The sequence below is a fragment of the Watersipora subatra genome, chromosome 1, assembly GCF_963576615.1.
Source record: "Watersipora subatra chromosome 1, tzWatSuba1.1, whole genome shotgun sequence".
NCBI lineage: Eukaryota > Metazoa > Bryozoa > Gymnolaemata > Cheilostomatida > Watersiporidae > Watersipora > Watersipora subatra.
The window spans coordinates 57,216,249-57,231,984 of record NC_088708.1 but is presented as its reverse complement, the minus strand read 5'-3'; the positions used below and the strand labels follow the sequence as shown (position 1 = coordinate 57,231,984).

The 15,736-nt window shown below is 34.9% G+C and overlaps 1 protein-coding gene across 1 annotated transcript; it reads right to left on the bottom strand.

Annotated features, from left to right (window-relative positions):
• Positions 1-7,851: 7,851 nt before the first annotated feature.
• Positions 7,852-10,064, bottom strand: LOC137409221 (doublesex- and mab-3-related transcription factor dmd-4-like). Its single transcript, XM_068095548.1, has 4 exons — positions 9,665-10,064; positions 9,281-9,446; positions 8,714-8,856; positions 7,852-8,425 (listed from the first exon to the last, which is right to left on the bottom strand). The coding sequence occupies exons 1-4, from the start codon at positions 10,044-10,046 to the stop codon at positions 8,040-8,042; spliced, it is 1,077 nt and encodes a 358-aa protein (XP_067951649.1). The 5' UTR covers positions 10,047-10,064; the 3' UTR covers positions 7,852-8,039.
• Positions 10,065-15,736: the final 5,672 nt, after the last annotated feature.

Here is a 15,736-nt window from a genome sequence, read left to right as displayed (position 1 = left end):
GCCACTCTCTTTATCACCTTTCTTGGCATTCCTGGGAAGATCCATCATTTCTCTTACGTTTGTTTAGACTGAGATCCTAGATCTCCTAGTCCGAGTCGAACAGGACTCGTCAAGATTGCCCGTCAGTTAGGAATTGTCTATAAATGTCAGAGTTTTAATGCAATAATGTAACGGAGAAGCTTCGATATATTTCACATTACCTATGCATATCTGGTAATTGGCACCATAGAAACCCTTGAGTGTAGAGGCAATGCAAGATGTTTAAAGCCTATATCTAAACATGTTAATCTGTGCTACTGGTAGCATATTAAGCTATAACTCCTTACATCCCCAGCACAAAATACTGATCAAATGTTTCGTCTCAACTTGACAGACTTTGCTGTTCGGCTTTATTCGACACAAGCTCTGTCTTGCGATGCATCCGATATGTTTACCACAATCCTTCTTACTGGATTAGCTCGACTCTCCTCTTCAGCCAATGTGTTAATAACCAGTCGGTGTAGAAGCCATCTGTTTCACACGTAGAATCTATAAACCCCTTGGACTTATACCCGTTCTCAATATGAGACACGCCTGCGCTTACTCGAAATGCCTCGTAAAGGTGTACAAGAGGATTTGGGTGTTGAGGCTAAGATGATGATTTATGTGTTTAAAACCTCAAGAGCTGGTTATCATATCTCTTGGATTGACAATATAGATGGGAGAAGAAATCTTATAGGCAAACTAGACGATTCATAATACCCCTAATATCAACACGCAGCCTGTTTGCATTTACATATCATCTGACAAATTCGTGTTTGCAAAATGTAGCGATCTCTCCTGATTGACGCCCAAGTTTATCGGAGTAGCCAGTCTTGGCTCATCGTAAAATCGTTTGAATTTGAGCTGTTAAAATATGTTCTCTGTCACGCACTTCAAAGGATCATAACAACCATTTTAAAGTAGCTAAAATTACATTTTCTAGATAATAGGTAGGCTAGCATAAAGTAATATTTGTTTAGGCAAAAGTTTGGTAACTGATGGTGGAATGATGACCTGACAATATCAATAGAACTTCACACAATTTGTAAAAAGAATGTGGTTGGCTGACAAAACCACCCTCTCTAAACTTTTTGTTGGCATGAGTTCAAGTGAATAACCCATGTGTCAACAAGAACCTGCTTGTTCCCACAGTTTGTCTGACAGAAGGTCTTTTAATGAATGTCTCACCCCAGCATATCGTAACAAAAATTGATACGGCCGTTTTCCTAAAATATATTGTCATATGAAGATATTTTACTTACTATTGTGACTTTCAAAATGGTGGAGGGTGGTAAGCTCAGTTAGAACAGTTTTTCTATCTTTATATAAAGGGATAGTTTTTGTAATAACATTTCTCTCTTGACTAACTCCATATTGAAAATAATTTAAAACATACCCTGTCGGGCTAATACAAAGTTATTAATAATACGGACGGGCGGCTGAGTTTTAAGAAGACCTCCAACACAGTACTGTTTTGCTGTAAGGTGATTAATATTTGGTTTATATAAATAGTAGCATTGAGGCTATTGTTTACAAACAAAAGCATCTACCTATATTATGTATTACTTTATTGGCAATAATTTCATTTCACAAATAGAAATGTTTTTCAAATTAGGCCATACAACAATAGTAAAACAAAAAAAGGGAAAAAAAGCAACAGTTAGCCATTAAAGTTGAATAAATAGTCTGACAAATAGTGTTTAAAATGCCTTTCTCTGCTAAGAGAACGGATGTTTGGCGGAAGATTGTTAAAGCAGCTGGTAATGACATTTTCGAAATGATTGTTAGTGATTGTATGCAATTTGTTCACATCAGGTAAGTTGAAATGAGTTGAGAACCTGTAATTGTCATGTAAAAAACGAGGACACAAACCATGAAAAATCTTGAAACATTGAATTGAAGTAAAATAAATATTTAGCATAGGCAGAGTAAGAAGACATAGAAGATTATGAACATTTTTATTAAAAACAGCAAGCGAAAAATAAGTAAGCATATGAAAAAACATAAAATAGTGCAATTCTGGTTTATGATTAAAGCTTTGCGCTGATTGCTATCACTTTCAACTATGCCAAACTATGTAAAACCTGAACCCGGTGTTACTCTTGCATGAATAGAAGTTAGTTTCTGACATATAGTTACACTTTATAAACTGTACAGCTGAGTTGATTTTATCATTGGTGCCAGTAAAGCTGAATTGAAAGTAAAAAGTAGTGAAACAGTATTTCTAGCTGCTAACTATAGCCATAGTAAAGAATGCTTGAGTTGCTTGTAGTTGCTCCTCACTGCTGGAATGGACCCGATCGCTCAGCAAATGTATGTAGAAGTTTGGAAATCGATCATATTTACTTATATCAGGTGGTGATTACTGCCCATATCCCTACATTCCTTTTCTCCTTTATCTCTACGCCTTTTCTCTAGCGTCTGTTTCAAAACTAAATAATTTTAGTTTTGACAAAGAAAGCAATAGGCCTACACAGTTTCACTCTCTATTTATTGATCTGTGTTTCTGTTTACTTATGAATAATGAGAGGTGTCTTAGGTAGTAATAAACTGACTATCGCATTCACTGTTTCCATCTCACGCATGATTCACAAATTTTAGCCAATCCGCAAGTTAACCGTATCAGGGAAACATCAATCTGCAAGCTAAGCGAGTTTTGCGATTGGCAAAACTTTTTTAAATCTATAATGCTTGCGAATAATGGAAACAGCACTTGCAGATGATGCGCATTAAAATACCACGCCAGCTATTCAGTTTTAAGCATTTTCAATACATCCTCCGTCCTTTCTCGATCGAGTTCCACCCGTTTGTGTCGCTAACGCGTGCATCGCTGAAACATAGTGCTTGTCTTAAGTCACTTTGTACGCTAAGTTAGTAGTGTATATTACTAGAATTTAGTAATATTGAAAATAAATACAATCTCTTTTGCATTTTTATTTAAATTATTGTTGTTGGTTGGAACACACACGCTATAATTGATAGTACCCTGGCAGTCTCGGGTATCATGAGCAGTCGTCAGGCGTGTTGATAAAGCGCAGAGATTAACTATCCCTACAATTATTATGTTAGGGTAGTTGGTGGTTGATTGGTGCAATTATTAGTGTGTCGGTGTCTGAAGTCGATAGTCGTGAGTTCAAATCTTTCACAATGTTATCTTTTTTCGCTAACGCAAACTGTAGCTCTTATTATAGCAAAGATTCATATGCACGGCAATGTGGGTGGAGTGCAGAAGGACTCATTGATAAAGCGTGTCTTTAGTCACACATACTGACAGTCAAGAAGCAGTACAACAGTTTGTTTGGATTGTGGTTTTTATCTGGCTGCCGTAACGCATAACTTTAATCTATACGCCCACGCTCAGCTACTTTTACTATTGCTGACTCTTACTGCCATACTTTGCTGCCAAACAAAGTACCGAATTGTGCAACCTAAATAATCATAAAAATATCAAAGACAGAGTCGACCAAAAAAGTTTCCATTCAAGTCACGTTATGAAGTTTTGCAGACAAAAATGGACCAAAAACAATAAACTATTCACATATAAAAAATTTTTAACTTCTTCTCGTTGTGAGTACTGACTTTCATCGGACTTTTAAGCTTCTCTTGTAAATTTTACCAGTCTTTGAAGTGCCGACAATTATTGTTTTCAGGGAGAAGTAATTTCCGGCAAAAGAAAGTTATTGATAGCTTTGTAAATACATCGCTTTACTCATTCAGTTAATCTGAATATGAGCAATAGAAAGCTCCGGAAACTTACGCTAACCAGAAATGAGTTGATACAAACGACTCGATATGGCTGTAAACGTTGACATTTGGTAACAAATATATCAACTCTCACTCAGCGATGTATGTCGGCTTAAAATTCTTAATATTTTGGTCCAATAGAATTGTGTACTTTGGTGTTAAATTTATTTTGTAAGCCTTATAAGCAATAGAAATATATACATAGAAATTGTTTGCGCTTGAATTTAGCAATATTGATTAGATATCGTATGTAACGAAAATGAGGCCCAACAAAGCGGCAGACTCGCCTGTCTCCAATCTTGTTTGTACAGGTAATTATGTCAAATTAAAAAACATAATAACTGTTATGTTTTATGTTTCATTAAACAGATATTGGAGTCTTGGCTAAAATATTTGATAGCCTTTGGATTACAAGTAATGAGCAAACTGCCTAAGGCTATGCATGACTCAAGCGGAGTAGGCGCCTCGTGGCCTTCTGGTTAGAAGACAAGACTTTCTTTCCTCAATCATCTCTTCCAGATATTTATTTGTAAATGTTTACCTGGTTTGTGCTCATCCATCTTGAAGTGCACTTGAAGACAGGCAGGTGTTAAATTCTTGAAAGAAAACTAAATACATAGATTCGTTTACACAATATCTCCTTCTTGAAATTTGCATTTACGCAGGGTGGCGCCTGGCTAGGTGATATTCGAAACAAAATTGATAGTGTGACAGTATTGTTATTGCAAGAGAGTAACAAACACCGGGGCACTCGACCACTCTAGCTTGTAATTCTAGGCGCGCAGACTTGGTGCTAAGGGCGTAATCATGCCTGAACCAGCAAGCACTTAGGGGCACTCGTCGTCTGCTCTCCGCACAATACGTTATGCATTCAATAATAAACATTCATCTCTTAAACTTATTAAAATTTGTAATTGTACTTGATTTACTTTTGTGTTTATTTAATGGATTTTCATTTGTCCATCCGTCTGTCGGTTCACCGCTGTCGGCCAGCAAGAAAAGGGCAGCTGATTAAAATAGAGTTACTGATCTTTGATTCATCACTTTGTCTTTAATGTCTTTTATCGCAACACATTGGATGGGGTGTTATTCATGCTGCCATGTTTGGTGGACGCTCCAACCCCCAACCTGTCAGCGCTATCGATAGATTAAAACAGATGTTCTATTTTAATTAACATCCTTTTTAACAGTAATTTCGTTTACATATATTTATAATATTACGCAAGTTTACACTGATTTGCTAGCCATATTAGTGGCTTCGTGTAGATGGATTGAGGGATTGGTGGAGAGAAGAAACATTTGTAACTTATTATGTCAGAAATGGAGATAATGGCTATATAATAAATGCTTAGCCCATTAAGTAAAACATGTTGGAAATGAACAAGTAGCAAAACAGCAGACCAGACGGTTTGTGATCATATTTTGGCTAATATTCCCTCTAATTGGCCTATTAAACTGTCTTTTATTGCATTTAGCTCCTGATGAAAACTGGTTTTATTAGCTCTAATATGCCTGAAAGAAGCTGTTTTTAGTTTGTTAACACCTGTGTAACGTTGCATTGATATAATGTAACATCTACGACCTGCGAACAAGTGTCTGCCGGCAGCATCGCTATTGCTTTATTGTGCTATGATTTTCCTTCACTTATCTGCATCTGGAACAATAGTGGGTTGGTCAGCTTTTTATATTGCCTTTCAGGTAAAGCTCAGCAACTTTTTACAGCAGATTCCGACAGCATCATCAGCCTTGTTTATACCCATCTGACTCGAGTGCAACAACAAAACTAGAGTGTTTCTGTATTTTGGTAAAGCAGCCCACTTACGTAGTCGTGTACATAAATAACTTCATCTATGTTGGCATCGGTCATCAAAGATGGAGTCATGTTACAAATAACTATTCTTCGCATGATGTTTATATGAATTCTAAGAGTGCATCATGTTTGCTAAATTCTTTTAGATTGTTTTTCGGCAAAAAGGAAAACAAGCTGTGTTCATGATAAATATTGTGTAAATCAACCATGGCAATGATAACTTGATTCTTGATAACTTACATGCATTTAAACCGAATGAATAAACCAATTGTATTACTGATATTAAAACATAGCCATTAGTTTATCTGCCTTTAGTTGAATTATTTTATCTGCCTTTAGTTGAATTATTTTATCTGCCTTTAGTTGAACTATTTTATCTGCCTTTAGTTGAATTATTTTATCTGCCTTTAGTTGAATTATTTTATCTGCCTTTAGTTGAATTATTTTATCTGCCATTAGTTAAATCATTTTATCTGCCTTTAGTTGAATTATTTTATCTGCCTTTAGTTGACACTAAAAACTCAGTTTTACAATCTCTTGAGAAGATTCTGTCTATGTTAGCATGAGTACATGAACAAGTGTATAGCCAACATGTTTGTCACTTTTTGCATCGCTTGGTCTGCTTGTGTGGTCTGCTGAAAATGTGTCAATTTGTTTTTGATTTCAGAAGCCATTTTAAACTAAACATTCCAATTAGTTTGCTTTGGGATGAGCTAGATTCGAGTGTCAGCACTGACGGCCACAGAGTGTTCCATCATAAGCTAATCTAGCTTTACTGTATCAACACCTCTAACTCTGTTTGCTTTTGACACTAAGAGGCAAGTAGAGAACAAATGTGACACCAGTGCACAGGTAGAAATTAATGCTTTTTAGAGCTACATTTTGTATGGGTTTTAACATTTTAAATGGATATGAATTTTGTTAGCTTGGTAGCTTCAAATGTGATTAATGGAGTGAGAATGGAGTGGAGGACGGCGGATTAAGGGATTACAGCTAAAATAATATTGATATCGCTATGTAGCTTATTACTATTTCAATTTTTCGACCATATTTGGTCATGCAAAGTCCTGGTGAGTACAATTATGATGCAAAAGTGTTTTGTTGTAAACCCTTCATGACTAAATGGCCCTTGTATGAGTTGCCTGCACCACTAACTGCTGTAAGCTTTACATTAAAAATTTATATATTTGTAAATTTGGACAGCTATCATAGTTGCAACAGAAAAAATACCAAAATAACCAGAAGCTTGCGCAGCATCGAGATCTTTCAGATTAGATGCGTTATAATCGGTTGAAACTTTTCACTTGCCTTTTAACTATTTTATCTCACGATAGTCGAATTTTCCTAGCAACAAAAAACTCTGAAATAATACTACACTATAAATTATGTTTTAATCGTATGATTAAAGATAGCTACTAAAATATAAACTGTAAAATTGAAGGAAGTTATAGAAAATGACAGCTTTAACATACTCAGTCTTATTACATGTTATTATAGGTTTGGTTATGGAAAGCAGAACGCTAGTCACCCCCAACACCGCTGCTCCTAGATAAATACTAACCTCTAACCATGCTCAGACTCTTAAGGGTGTCCGTGCCGGTCAGGGAATGATTAGCATTTGGGCTACAAGCCATGTCTAAAGATGCTCTCTTTGTTTGTCTAGAGAATCAAGTGAAGAAATGCTTTCTCTCCCACAGCAACTTATTTTCTGTAGCTTTAGCTATTTAGAAAAATTTGTATTTTTCTATAATTTTAATAGAAATATTTCTTCAAAAGTTTGAGCCACCTTAAAATGAATAAGATTTGCATCTATGAATCGTCTCACTCCATTTATGTACATGTTCTTCTGTCTTCTGATGAAACGCTTTACTATAAGAGCTGGTTATGATGTGACAACTTTTTTAGAATAGAGATTGAAAAGTTCGCAATCACCCCCAATATGTCGTACAAATAAATACTCAAAATATCTAACGATTTGTTATCTGTTTACATGGCCGTATTAGCTGAGGGCTGAACGCCTGATAGATGAAAAATGTAGACAATATCTTGATAAGAAATGTATCGAAAGACTACTCCAGGCAATCTGTAATCGTGTCACTTATTATACCCAAGTTAGCTGGCTCCGAGATAACCCCTGCTATAGTTGGCAGCTGATAAAAGACAGTGCCATGGGGTGCTTTATGAACTAAAGGTGACACAAAAGAACTCATACTATAGGGAAAATAATGGAAAAAACCTTTTCATTTCAATGATGTTCTAAAAACAATAAACAAGAAAGATGTTTAACACACTTTATTAGACTTGTATACAAAAATAACTCTTTATTGGAAAATAATATTGCCACTCATACCCGATTGAAATATATTACATTGCTCAGTGAGCGATACAGAATCATGAATATACAGACCCAACTAGTGAGTAGCTGTACTTTTTACTGCTATATATAGAAATATATACTTTCTCTTCAGTTTCTATGTGTCTCGTCATCACTTTCTAAATCACTAAACCTACTTTCATGCTGCCGCTGTTGTAACTGTCCAGAAAATGCTGACATTCCCGCTGCGATTTGACTCATAAAAAATGGCGTCATCGCTGCCGCTCCGGATGAGAATGCCGATGGCAGCTGATAGTTGAGATATGGATGTAAAGATGCCTGGGAGACAGCTGGTGGAAAACTGAATTGTCTATGAGGTTTGGAAGGAAGTGAGCCCATGTGAGGAAGAACACCGGTGGTAAGTTGTGGGCGGTTGAGGAGAGCTTCCATGGAAAAGGAGTGTTGCGGTAAAAATGCTGCGTGAACTGTGCTAGAAGGCTCTGATGTTGGTGACGAAAATGCAGAATTGTTTCCACCTGCAAAAATAATCGGAAGAAAATAGTAAGTATACAATAGATTGATAGCCATAGATATTAAAAATAACTCAAGATTTTTTACCTTATAACTTGCAGCCTCTATCTGAGAGACTCTAGATAATTAATATATAAAGTTTTTTATAATTTTTATATAGTTTTTATATAACCGACTTTTTTAGTCTGTTTTATGATATAATACTTTATTTAAGATCACTGAAACAATAAATTATATTAAACTTTTTTAGGAAAAATATTGTGTTTAAACTAAAGACCTTGTTATAAACTCACCTAAACGTTGTGTATTGAAAGAAGACTTCATTTCCGAAGGAGGTTTTGTTGGGAAGTTTGGTGAGTCTTGAGCCGAAAGGAAATGTTCAATGGCCTTGACAACGTCTCCTTTGCATCCATGTAGTACCAGCTCTAGTACATTCCTGACAAAATATTTATAATATATTAACATGGAAATGCTGCCAAGAGATGCTGCCAAGAGCTTCACCATATTACAAAATTATTAAAACGCTTATATTTATTTTTCTGACGGCCACAAAACAAATAAGTCGATGATTGATAATGGATACATAAATTATAAATAAATTTAAAAAAATGAATATAGTACTGTATTTAAAAGACTTCTTATTATTTTCCTGAAGATTTACATTTGTTAAGCTTAGTAGAAAATACTAGAATTTACTCCAAGCAGTTACACAAAGATATGCATTTTTTACGAAATTCTACAATTTTGTTCCACTTGCTGTCTAAATTTACATTCACAGTCTAACATGTAATACATAAAATCATATTAATTATTACTTAGCTGACCTTAATAAAAACATATCAATTGTGAAAACTATTTACCTCTTTTGAAATGGAAATATTCTTTCCATCATTTCGATTCCAGTGAAACGACCTGGCCTGAACCCGCCTGAAACTAGATGACTACTAATGGCTGATAGTTGGGAGGTTTTGACTTCTGGTTCCGGACTTGATGGCTCACTTATATCTACCTCTGCTTCATCTGAATCTGCACAAGTTCATGATACGTATGTTATCAGTGTTACATGACAAATGTTAATACATATACACATCCCAACTCTTATTCATCTAGTTGAATGAAAATTCTCTCAACTTTCTTCTTAATAGAATGACTCATTTCTATTCAACTGTATGAATAGGTGCATTATAACACAAGCAATGATTTTGATTTAATTAAATACTTTAAGACAGAAAAAAAGTATTTACCTTGCTCAGAGTTTGATGTCACATTGCTGCTCTCTTCTGGCTTGGACACGGTTCCTGGTCCCCAGAGTGGACCGGGAGTCATCATCGGTATATCACTTGACTCTGTCGAACTGTTCTCTCTAGACTGTGTACACGCTCGTAGCCCGAGTACTATAGCGTCTTCTGCGGCTTGCTGTCTTTTTAAAGCTACTTGGGCGGCCATGACTCGCTGCCGCTCAGCAATAAGGTTACACTTCGCACAAGTGCAGTCTTTGTACGTACAATGTCTCTTGTGTCCTTTCAACCAAGAAACCATTCCATGGTTTCTGCAGCGAGCGCATTTCGGCTTCCTCGCACCTTTCTCAGTGAGGGGGTAGAATGATTGTTGTACATGCGCTGTCATGTTGGTTCAGCTATGATTCTATAGGATAATGAGGACAGCGTACAGGCCGCATCATCCTTTTATATGCATACACTGTTTCTACAAATGATAGTAGCATCATCTCATCACATTGGTGGAGTGTGTCTATAGTGAGCTATCATTGGCCAATTCTATTTCACTTTTAACTGGAGCCACCTGCTTGTTTCGAGGTCTTGTCATTCTATAAATATACATTTTATGTTACTGAATACATGTATGATTTATAAAACTGCCATCATGGGAATTGTAGAAAAGTTTTTCATAGATAAAAGTTTTTCATAGATAAAAGTTTTTTCATAGACTCATTAGATAAAAGTGCAAACACGTTCCATTAAAGATATTTAAAGCAAACTTATTTTTCCTTGTGAAAATTAACGATCAGATAAAATGGCTTGACTCATTTTAACTACTTCAGAAATTTGAACAAATTGCTTATTGATTATTCCTGTAGTTGTCTCTGTTATCAGTACAAGTGTGCTATTGAACTATACATAAAACATAAGTTATCTTTCTATTGATTAAATGTTTGATCTGCACAATACATTACAGCATTAAAAAATTTTATAAGTGAAAACTATACAAATTTAATTTGGAAAAGTCTTTAGTGAAAATTTTTTTAGCCTCACACGCAGCTACATCAGTCTTTTGGAAAAATTTTGTTTTTCCTAAAGCATGGAATGGATACACTTATCACTTATCAGATACGTGAGCCATACTCTGACTTGAAGCACAATGAAAACTTTGATGGCTTTTAAATAATTATAAATTACTGTTTTAGGTATAAAGATAGACTCACTATTATGGCCTGGTGTTTGTCAAATCAATCACAAGGCTGTCATTGTATGGCTGTCGTTGCTGTGCATAACTTTGTTTAATCTTTAGCAAGTACAATACTTGCTAGAACTTCATGATGTCCATAAATCAACAGACATTCGATTCAATATTACAATTTTGCAATATTGAATCAAATCATGATACATGTATATCGCACTATTATTATTATTATTTTAAAAAACTTTCAAACTTTTGTAAATATTTATTGATATACTTTAACTTAAAAAGAAACTGTTTTGTGTTAGTAATAATTGGAAAAATTTACTTCATGAATGCCTGTGTGTGTGGAGGGCCATGAAAGGATCGTATTATAAGACTAGAAGGCCTGTGTGTTTTAGATCCAGTATCACTCACTCTGAAAATCGTCAGGTGTGAGATAAATCGTCATTACATGAATATATTGTTTATACGATTAGTGATATCTCTTTAAACCTTTTTAAACCTTCAAAATCGCCGCCTAACATTTAAATCTCCATGTTACTCTAGTAAAACCTTGATTACCTTTTGGACTCACAAAAACCGATTACCGGGTCGCATTTTATTGTTTCATTAACCTTCAACAAACTGGCCTTAAGTTTTTATGGTCTCACAAGTTTTAGTTATATTCTTATCGTGGTTACATCATAACTAAAGGGTTTCTTCCGACTCCTGCGCTCACCTCTAACGATTGGCGCAGTCACCTTTCACTGCGATTATTTTGAGCAGCTCGCAAGATGGAGCCGGATTCGAGAGGCGAGACGGAATGGCAAATACTGCCTGATTAGAACTAAGCCCTGCCTCCTGTTGTCTGCCGGATCGCTGAAGTCAGCCATTTTCCAGTCATAAATAAATTGCTACAAGATATCTGCAGTTTTTTACTACCGGAGGTTTCCTTGTAATTGAAGTGACCAATTCTGTCTCAGAATCGCGTGTCAAGTGTTCAACTACAGTCTCCTGTACATCCTTACAGCCCTTCTGCAGTTCTATTATCTCCTTTGTTAAGCACGGGATGACAGGAAGGTTGAAAGTGCAGAACTACGGGTAGCATCTCCATAACTCCACAGTAACTTTTTAAAGCTCGTAATGGAATTGCTAATGCTTGCTGATTTAAACTGAACATCAAGGAATGTTATGTAAATAGAATTTTAAACTGCAAGCAAAGATTTTAAACCCCACCCAGCTCGTAGGACAACAAGTTATCTATTTTGGCTTTATAAAAGTTACTTTTAGAGATGATGGAATCTGTATAACTTAACTTGAGACAAGAGGTTCTTCTAAACCACTTCCAAATACCTACCCTTTTGTATTAACCATGGTGTTGAATGTAAAATATTAATTTTTTAACTAAACAAAAATCTGTTACTGATTAATTATTTTCGTAAACAAAGCGGAAAAATGTTATTCTCGAGAAGATAATACATCATGAAATTGCATGTGGTTATTCATGTAATAGCCATTTAACTACGACTCCTTGTCTGGCTATCATAACCTACAGTAAGTATTAAAAACAGAGATAAAATCTTAGTATTGTTGCTAATAATATAATGTTATTTGCTATTCCTAGTATTACTGTTAGATGAACCAGGTTAGAGGTGCTATTCTCTAGAGCGAGTCATAATAAGCATTGGAGTAAATATTCGTTTCTCCAGCATTTATATCTAACAACAATAGAGAAATCATTGGTCATTGCCCATTAATAATACAATATTTAATAAAAAAAATTGCTACTACTATAGCAATTAATTTTATTATATTTTTTAAAAGTTTAGTTATTGCTTATAAAAGCCAATAGCGACTTTGATATATTATTCAAGTTAAGTGTAAATAGCATCATTAGTAATTGTCGAAGTAATATTTCAGACATTCAAATTTTATTTTAATAAAAAATATGTAAAATTTTTAGATCGATTTTCAGCCGTATAGATGCACTAGTTCTCTTATCTATGCTGTTGAATAAATGGAGACTGTATCAGCTAGAATATTCCACTAATCAGATGGCAGCAAGAACCTGCCAACCGTGTCAACAATAAGCGTGCTACTCTAAGTGCTCTGACAGTCTGCGGCTGGGTGGCATCATGTCAGTTCACAACTTGTAAACTTTGTTTTTTAAGTGTGTAAACTAGTGCTGCCACGCTAAATGCATTAACAGCTTGTAAAAAGGCTTAGCAGGACTTCACTAGACTAAAACAAAGATAACTGCAAAAGCTTGCATAAACAGTGTGAGTACGTTTGAGGCTGAGCGCCAACCTTCCACCTGTTATTTGGCAGCCTCTTCTATCAACCTGATGAACTCAGTCTAAAAAGCGCAATATCAGGCATGTCTTTTCTTTGCGAGATAACGCCGCTAGATATTCAACCCGTCTTATTGGATTTTGGGCTAATAAGTGGGAAGTATGCACGCCGAACAGTCTAGAGTTTTAGTAAACATTAATATTATCTTATATTATACATTGTATTAAACTACACTCGCTATTTATTCTATCATTGTGTCGATATACGGTGAAGAGGCACGCGAGATAAAGCGATTGGTTTGAGCTGTGATGGACGGCGGGTACAAGTATCTTTATATCAGCAATTGCATTTATCAGCATAAAACTCTTCAGTCAAACTGCACTCGATGACTTGTGACTAATTAGGAAGCTTCCTTCTCCTTGCTGCCAAACCACCGGTTGAGAAACAAAAGCAAATAGTCTACAACACAATAATCTTGTTGAAAGACATTTGCTGTTGAGAAAAAAAGATTTCATAAAAGTGCGCCCACAGTTCATCTCTGCCATAGTAATTTAAGCGTGTAGTCATCTATCTATAGCCTACAATTTAAACATTAAATTTATGCGCCTTTGCAAGTGAAACCAAAGAAAGCACTTGATATACTATATATATCGAACCAATTATAGGTAAAACACACTTTCCGATGCCTGACGATTGCACAAGCAAAAACAAATTCGAGTTCAAATTCATTTTAATAAAATCCATTTTATTTATTGTACTATAAAGTTTATATTTTAACCTTTTATTAATAAATGCTTTAAAACATTGGGCTCAGAATATGAAGATAGTTTAGCTGAGTTGAAGGTTGCATAATTTGGACAAGGACAAAGACCGGTCATCAATTAGTAAGCAACACAAACAAAGCACTGGCAATGAATCGGAGAATAAAAGCTGAATGAAAAGTGTTGAATACACGGAGATAATTAGGTGCAGACTCTAAAGGGGTATCTGCATCGCATAAAAGCTTATCAATGACAGCAAGAGTTAAGTCATTCATCTATACCTTAAGCGCGACTCAATTCTTCCGCTGGCTCTACAAAAGATTTGCAGCAAAAGTGAAAATTATAAAAGCGTGTAGGATGTGCACAGGCTGGATCTATTTACACCGATACAAGGTCCTGTTTGCTTCTTAACCAAGTAAAGTGAAAACGGGCTGTCATGTGACTTTCATGCTTAATTTGTGTCATAAACAAAGATGGCATTCATTATAGTAAGTAAACCTTGGTTCCTAGGAAAGAGGATAAGCAATTAAAATTTATGTAAATTACATGTAATATGATATTAATTATTTTAACTCATTATTTGCTAGCGTAATTTCATACAATCAAAATCAATGATTATTCGTAACAAAGGTGTGAGACTACTCGCTTTTTCAAGCAATTTCTTTTTAACTCATTTGGTTTCCAAATAAAGAAATAAATCAAACACTATATTCTAAGCATATATCAAACATTATGTTTTATTTATTTTTAAGGTATATATTATATATATCTCAAAGTTTATGTGTCATGTGTCGTGTCTGTGTCTAGCTATATCAATTAAAATCTAGCAACGAAAAATCTGCATCACACTAGATTAGAACTCACAACTTTAAATCGCAAATTTACATACAAGCGCATCTAGCCCCTACCCTAAGCTGTTCTTAGCATTCCTATTTATCATATCTATCGTTATTGCGATTACAAGTTACAAGCTAAATGTCTATTATTTATTAATTAAATATTACTTTTTGCGTTTGTTTTTTTTCTAAATTTTTTAAGAGCTATTCCAAAATCCATTATTAATTTTTTTCACTTTTAGTTTTCAAATGTACCGTTTCAATTTAAAATGTTACTCTCTTTTAATTTCCAGTTCTTCTTCAGGGCAATCGCTAACAGTGTAAAAGCTAAAAACTTTTCACGTGAACGGCTTTATGCTGTGTTATATCAAGTAAGAATTGCCTCTACATTCTCCCTTCATTGAGTCAGACAAAGTACCCTCATGCGTTTTACTACTTTACATTTGTACCAGTATCGAGAGTTATCAGTCTTGTCATATTCAAAGTTTTAATGTATAGTTTCTGCTGCAGCAGTAACCTTTTTATACACACACTTCTATGTACTCATTGTTATTATTACTTCAACATATTCGTGATTTTTACTTGTTTTTTTGCGGTTCACATTATTTGTACCAGTATCAAGCCAGTTTTCATTGTAATCATTGTAGCAAAACAGACTATCTAGCCATTATTTGATAATTATTTCATATTTAAACACCTTTGCAGTTGTTTTAATTTTTCTCTTAATTTATATGAGCTACACAAAACCCTTTTTTCTTGATGTGAAGTTTAAAAATTAGAATGGAAAATGTTGTATAATTATGTTAAATAAAAATAAAATTTCAGTGCAAAAACTTTTTTATTACTCGGGCAACGCCGGGCATTCATCTAGTATTTTAATAAAAGCCACAAACAAGGAATGAGCATGGCAACAGCCACAGAAGATATCACTGCATTAGAAGTTGTTTGTAAATTTTCATAAGCATTAGAGAGCGTCGTGTTTCTAATAAAAAAAGACAATTGCTGGACCTTGCACAGCTATGTAAGCTAT

What these genes read in the sequence shown, in the direction of transcription:
- LOC137409221 (XM_068095548.1), bottom strand. Translation starts at nt 10,046, where the DNA reads ATGACAGCGCATGTACAACAATCATTCTACCCCCTCACTGAGAAAGGT. An exon ending in ATATTTCCATTTCAAAAGAG is followed by an intron (nt 8,857 to 9,280) that starts GTAAATAGTTTT and finishes ATATTTTGTCAG; the next exon opens with GAATGTACTAGAGCTGGTAC. An exon ending in TTTCAATACACAACGTTTAG is followed by an intron (nt 8,426 to 8,713) that starts GTGAGTTTATAA and finishes TTATTTTTGCAG; the next exon opens with GTGGAAACAATTCTGCATTT.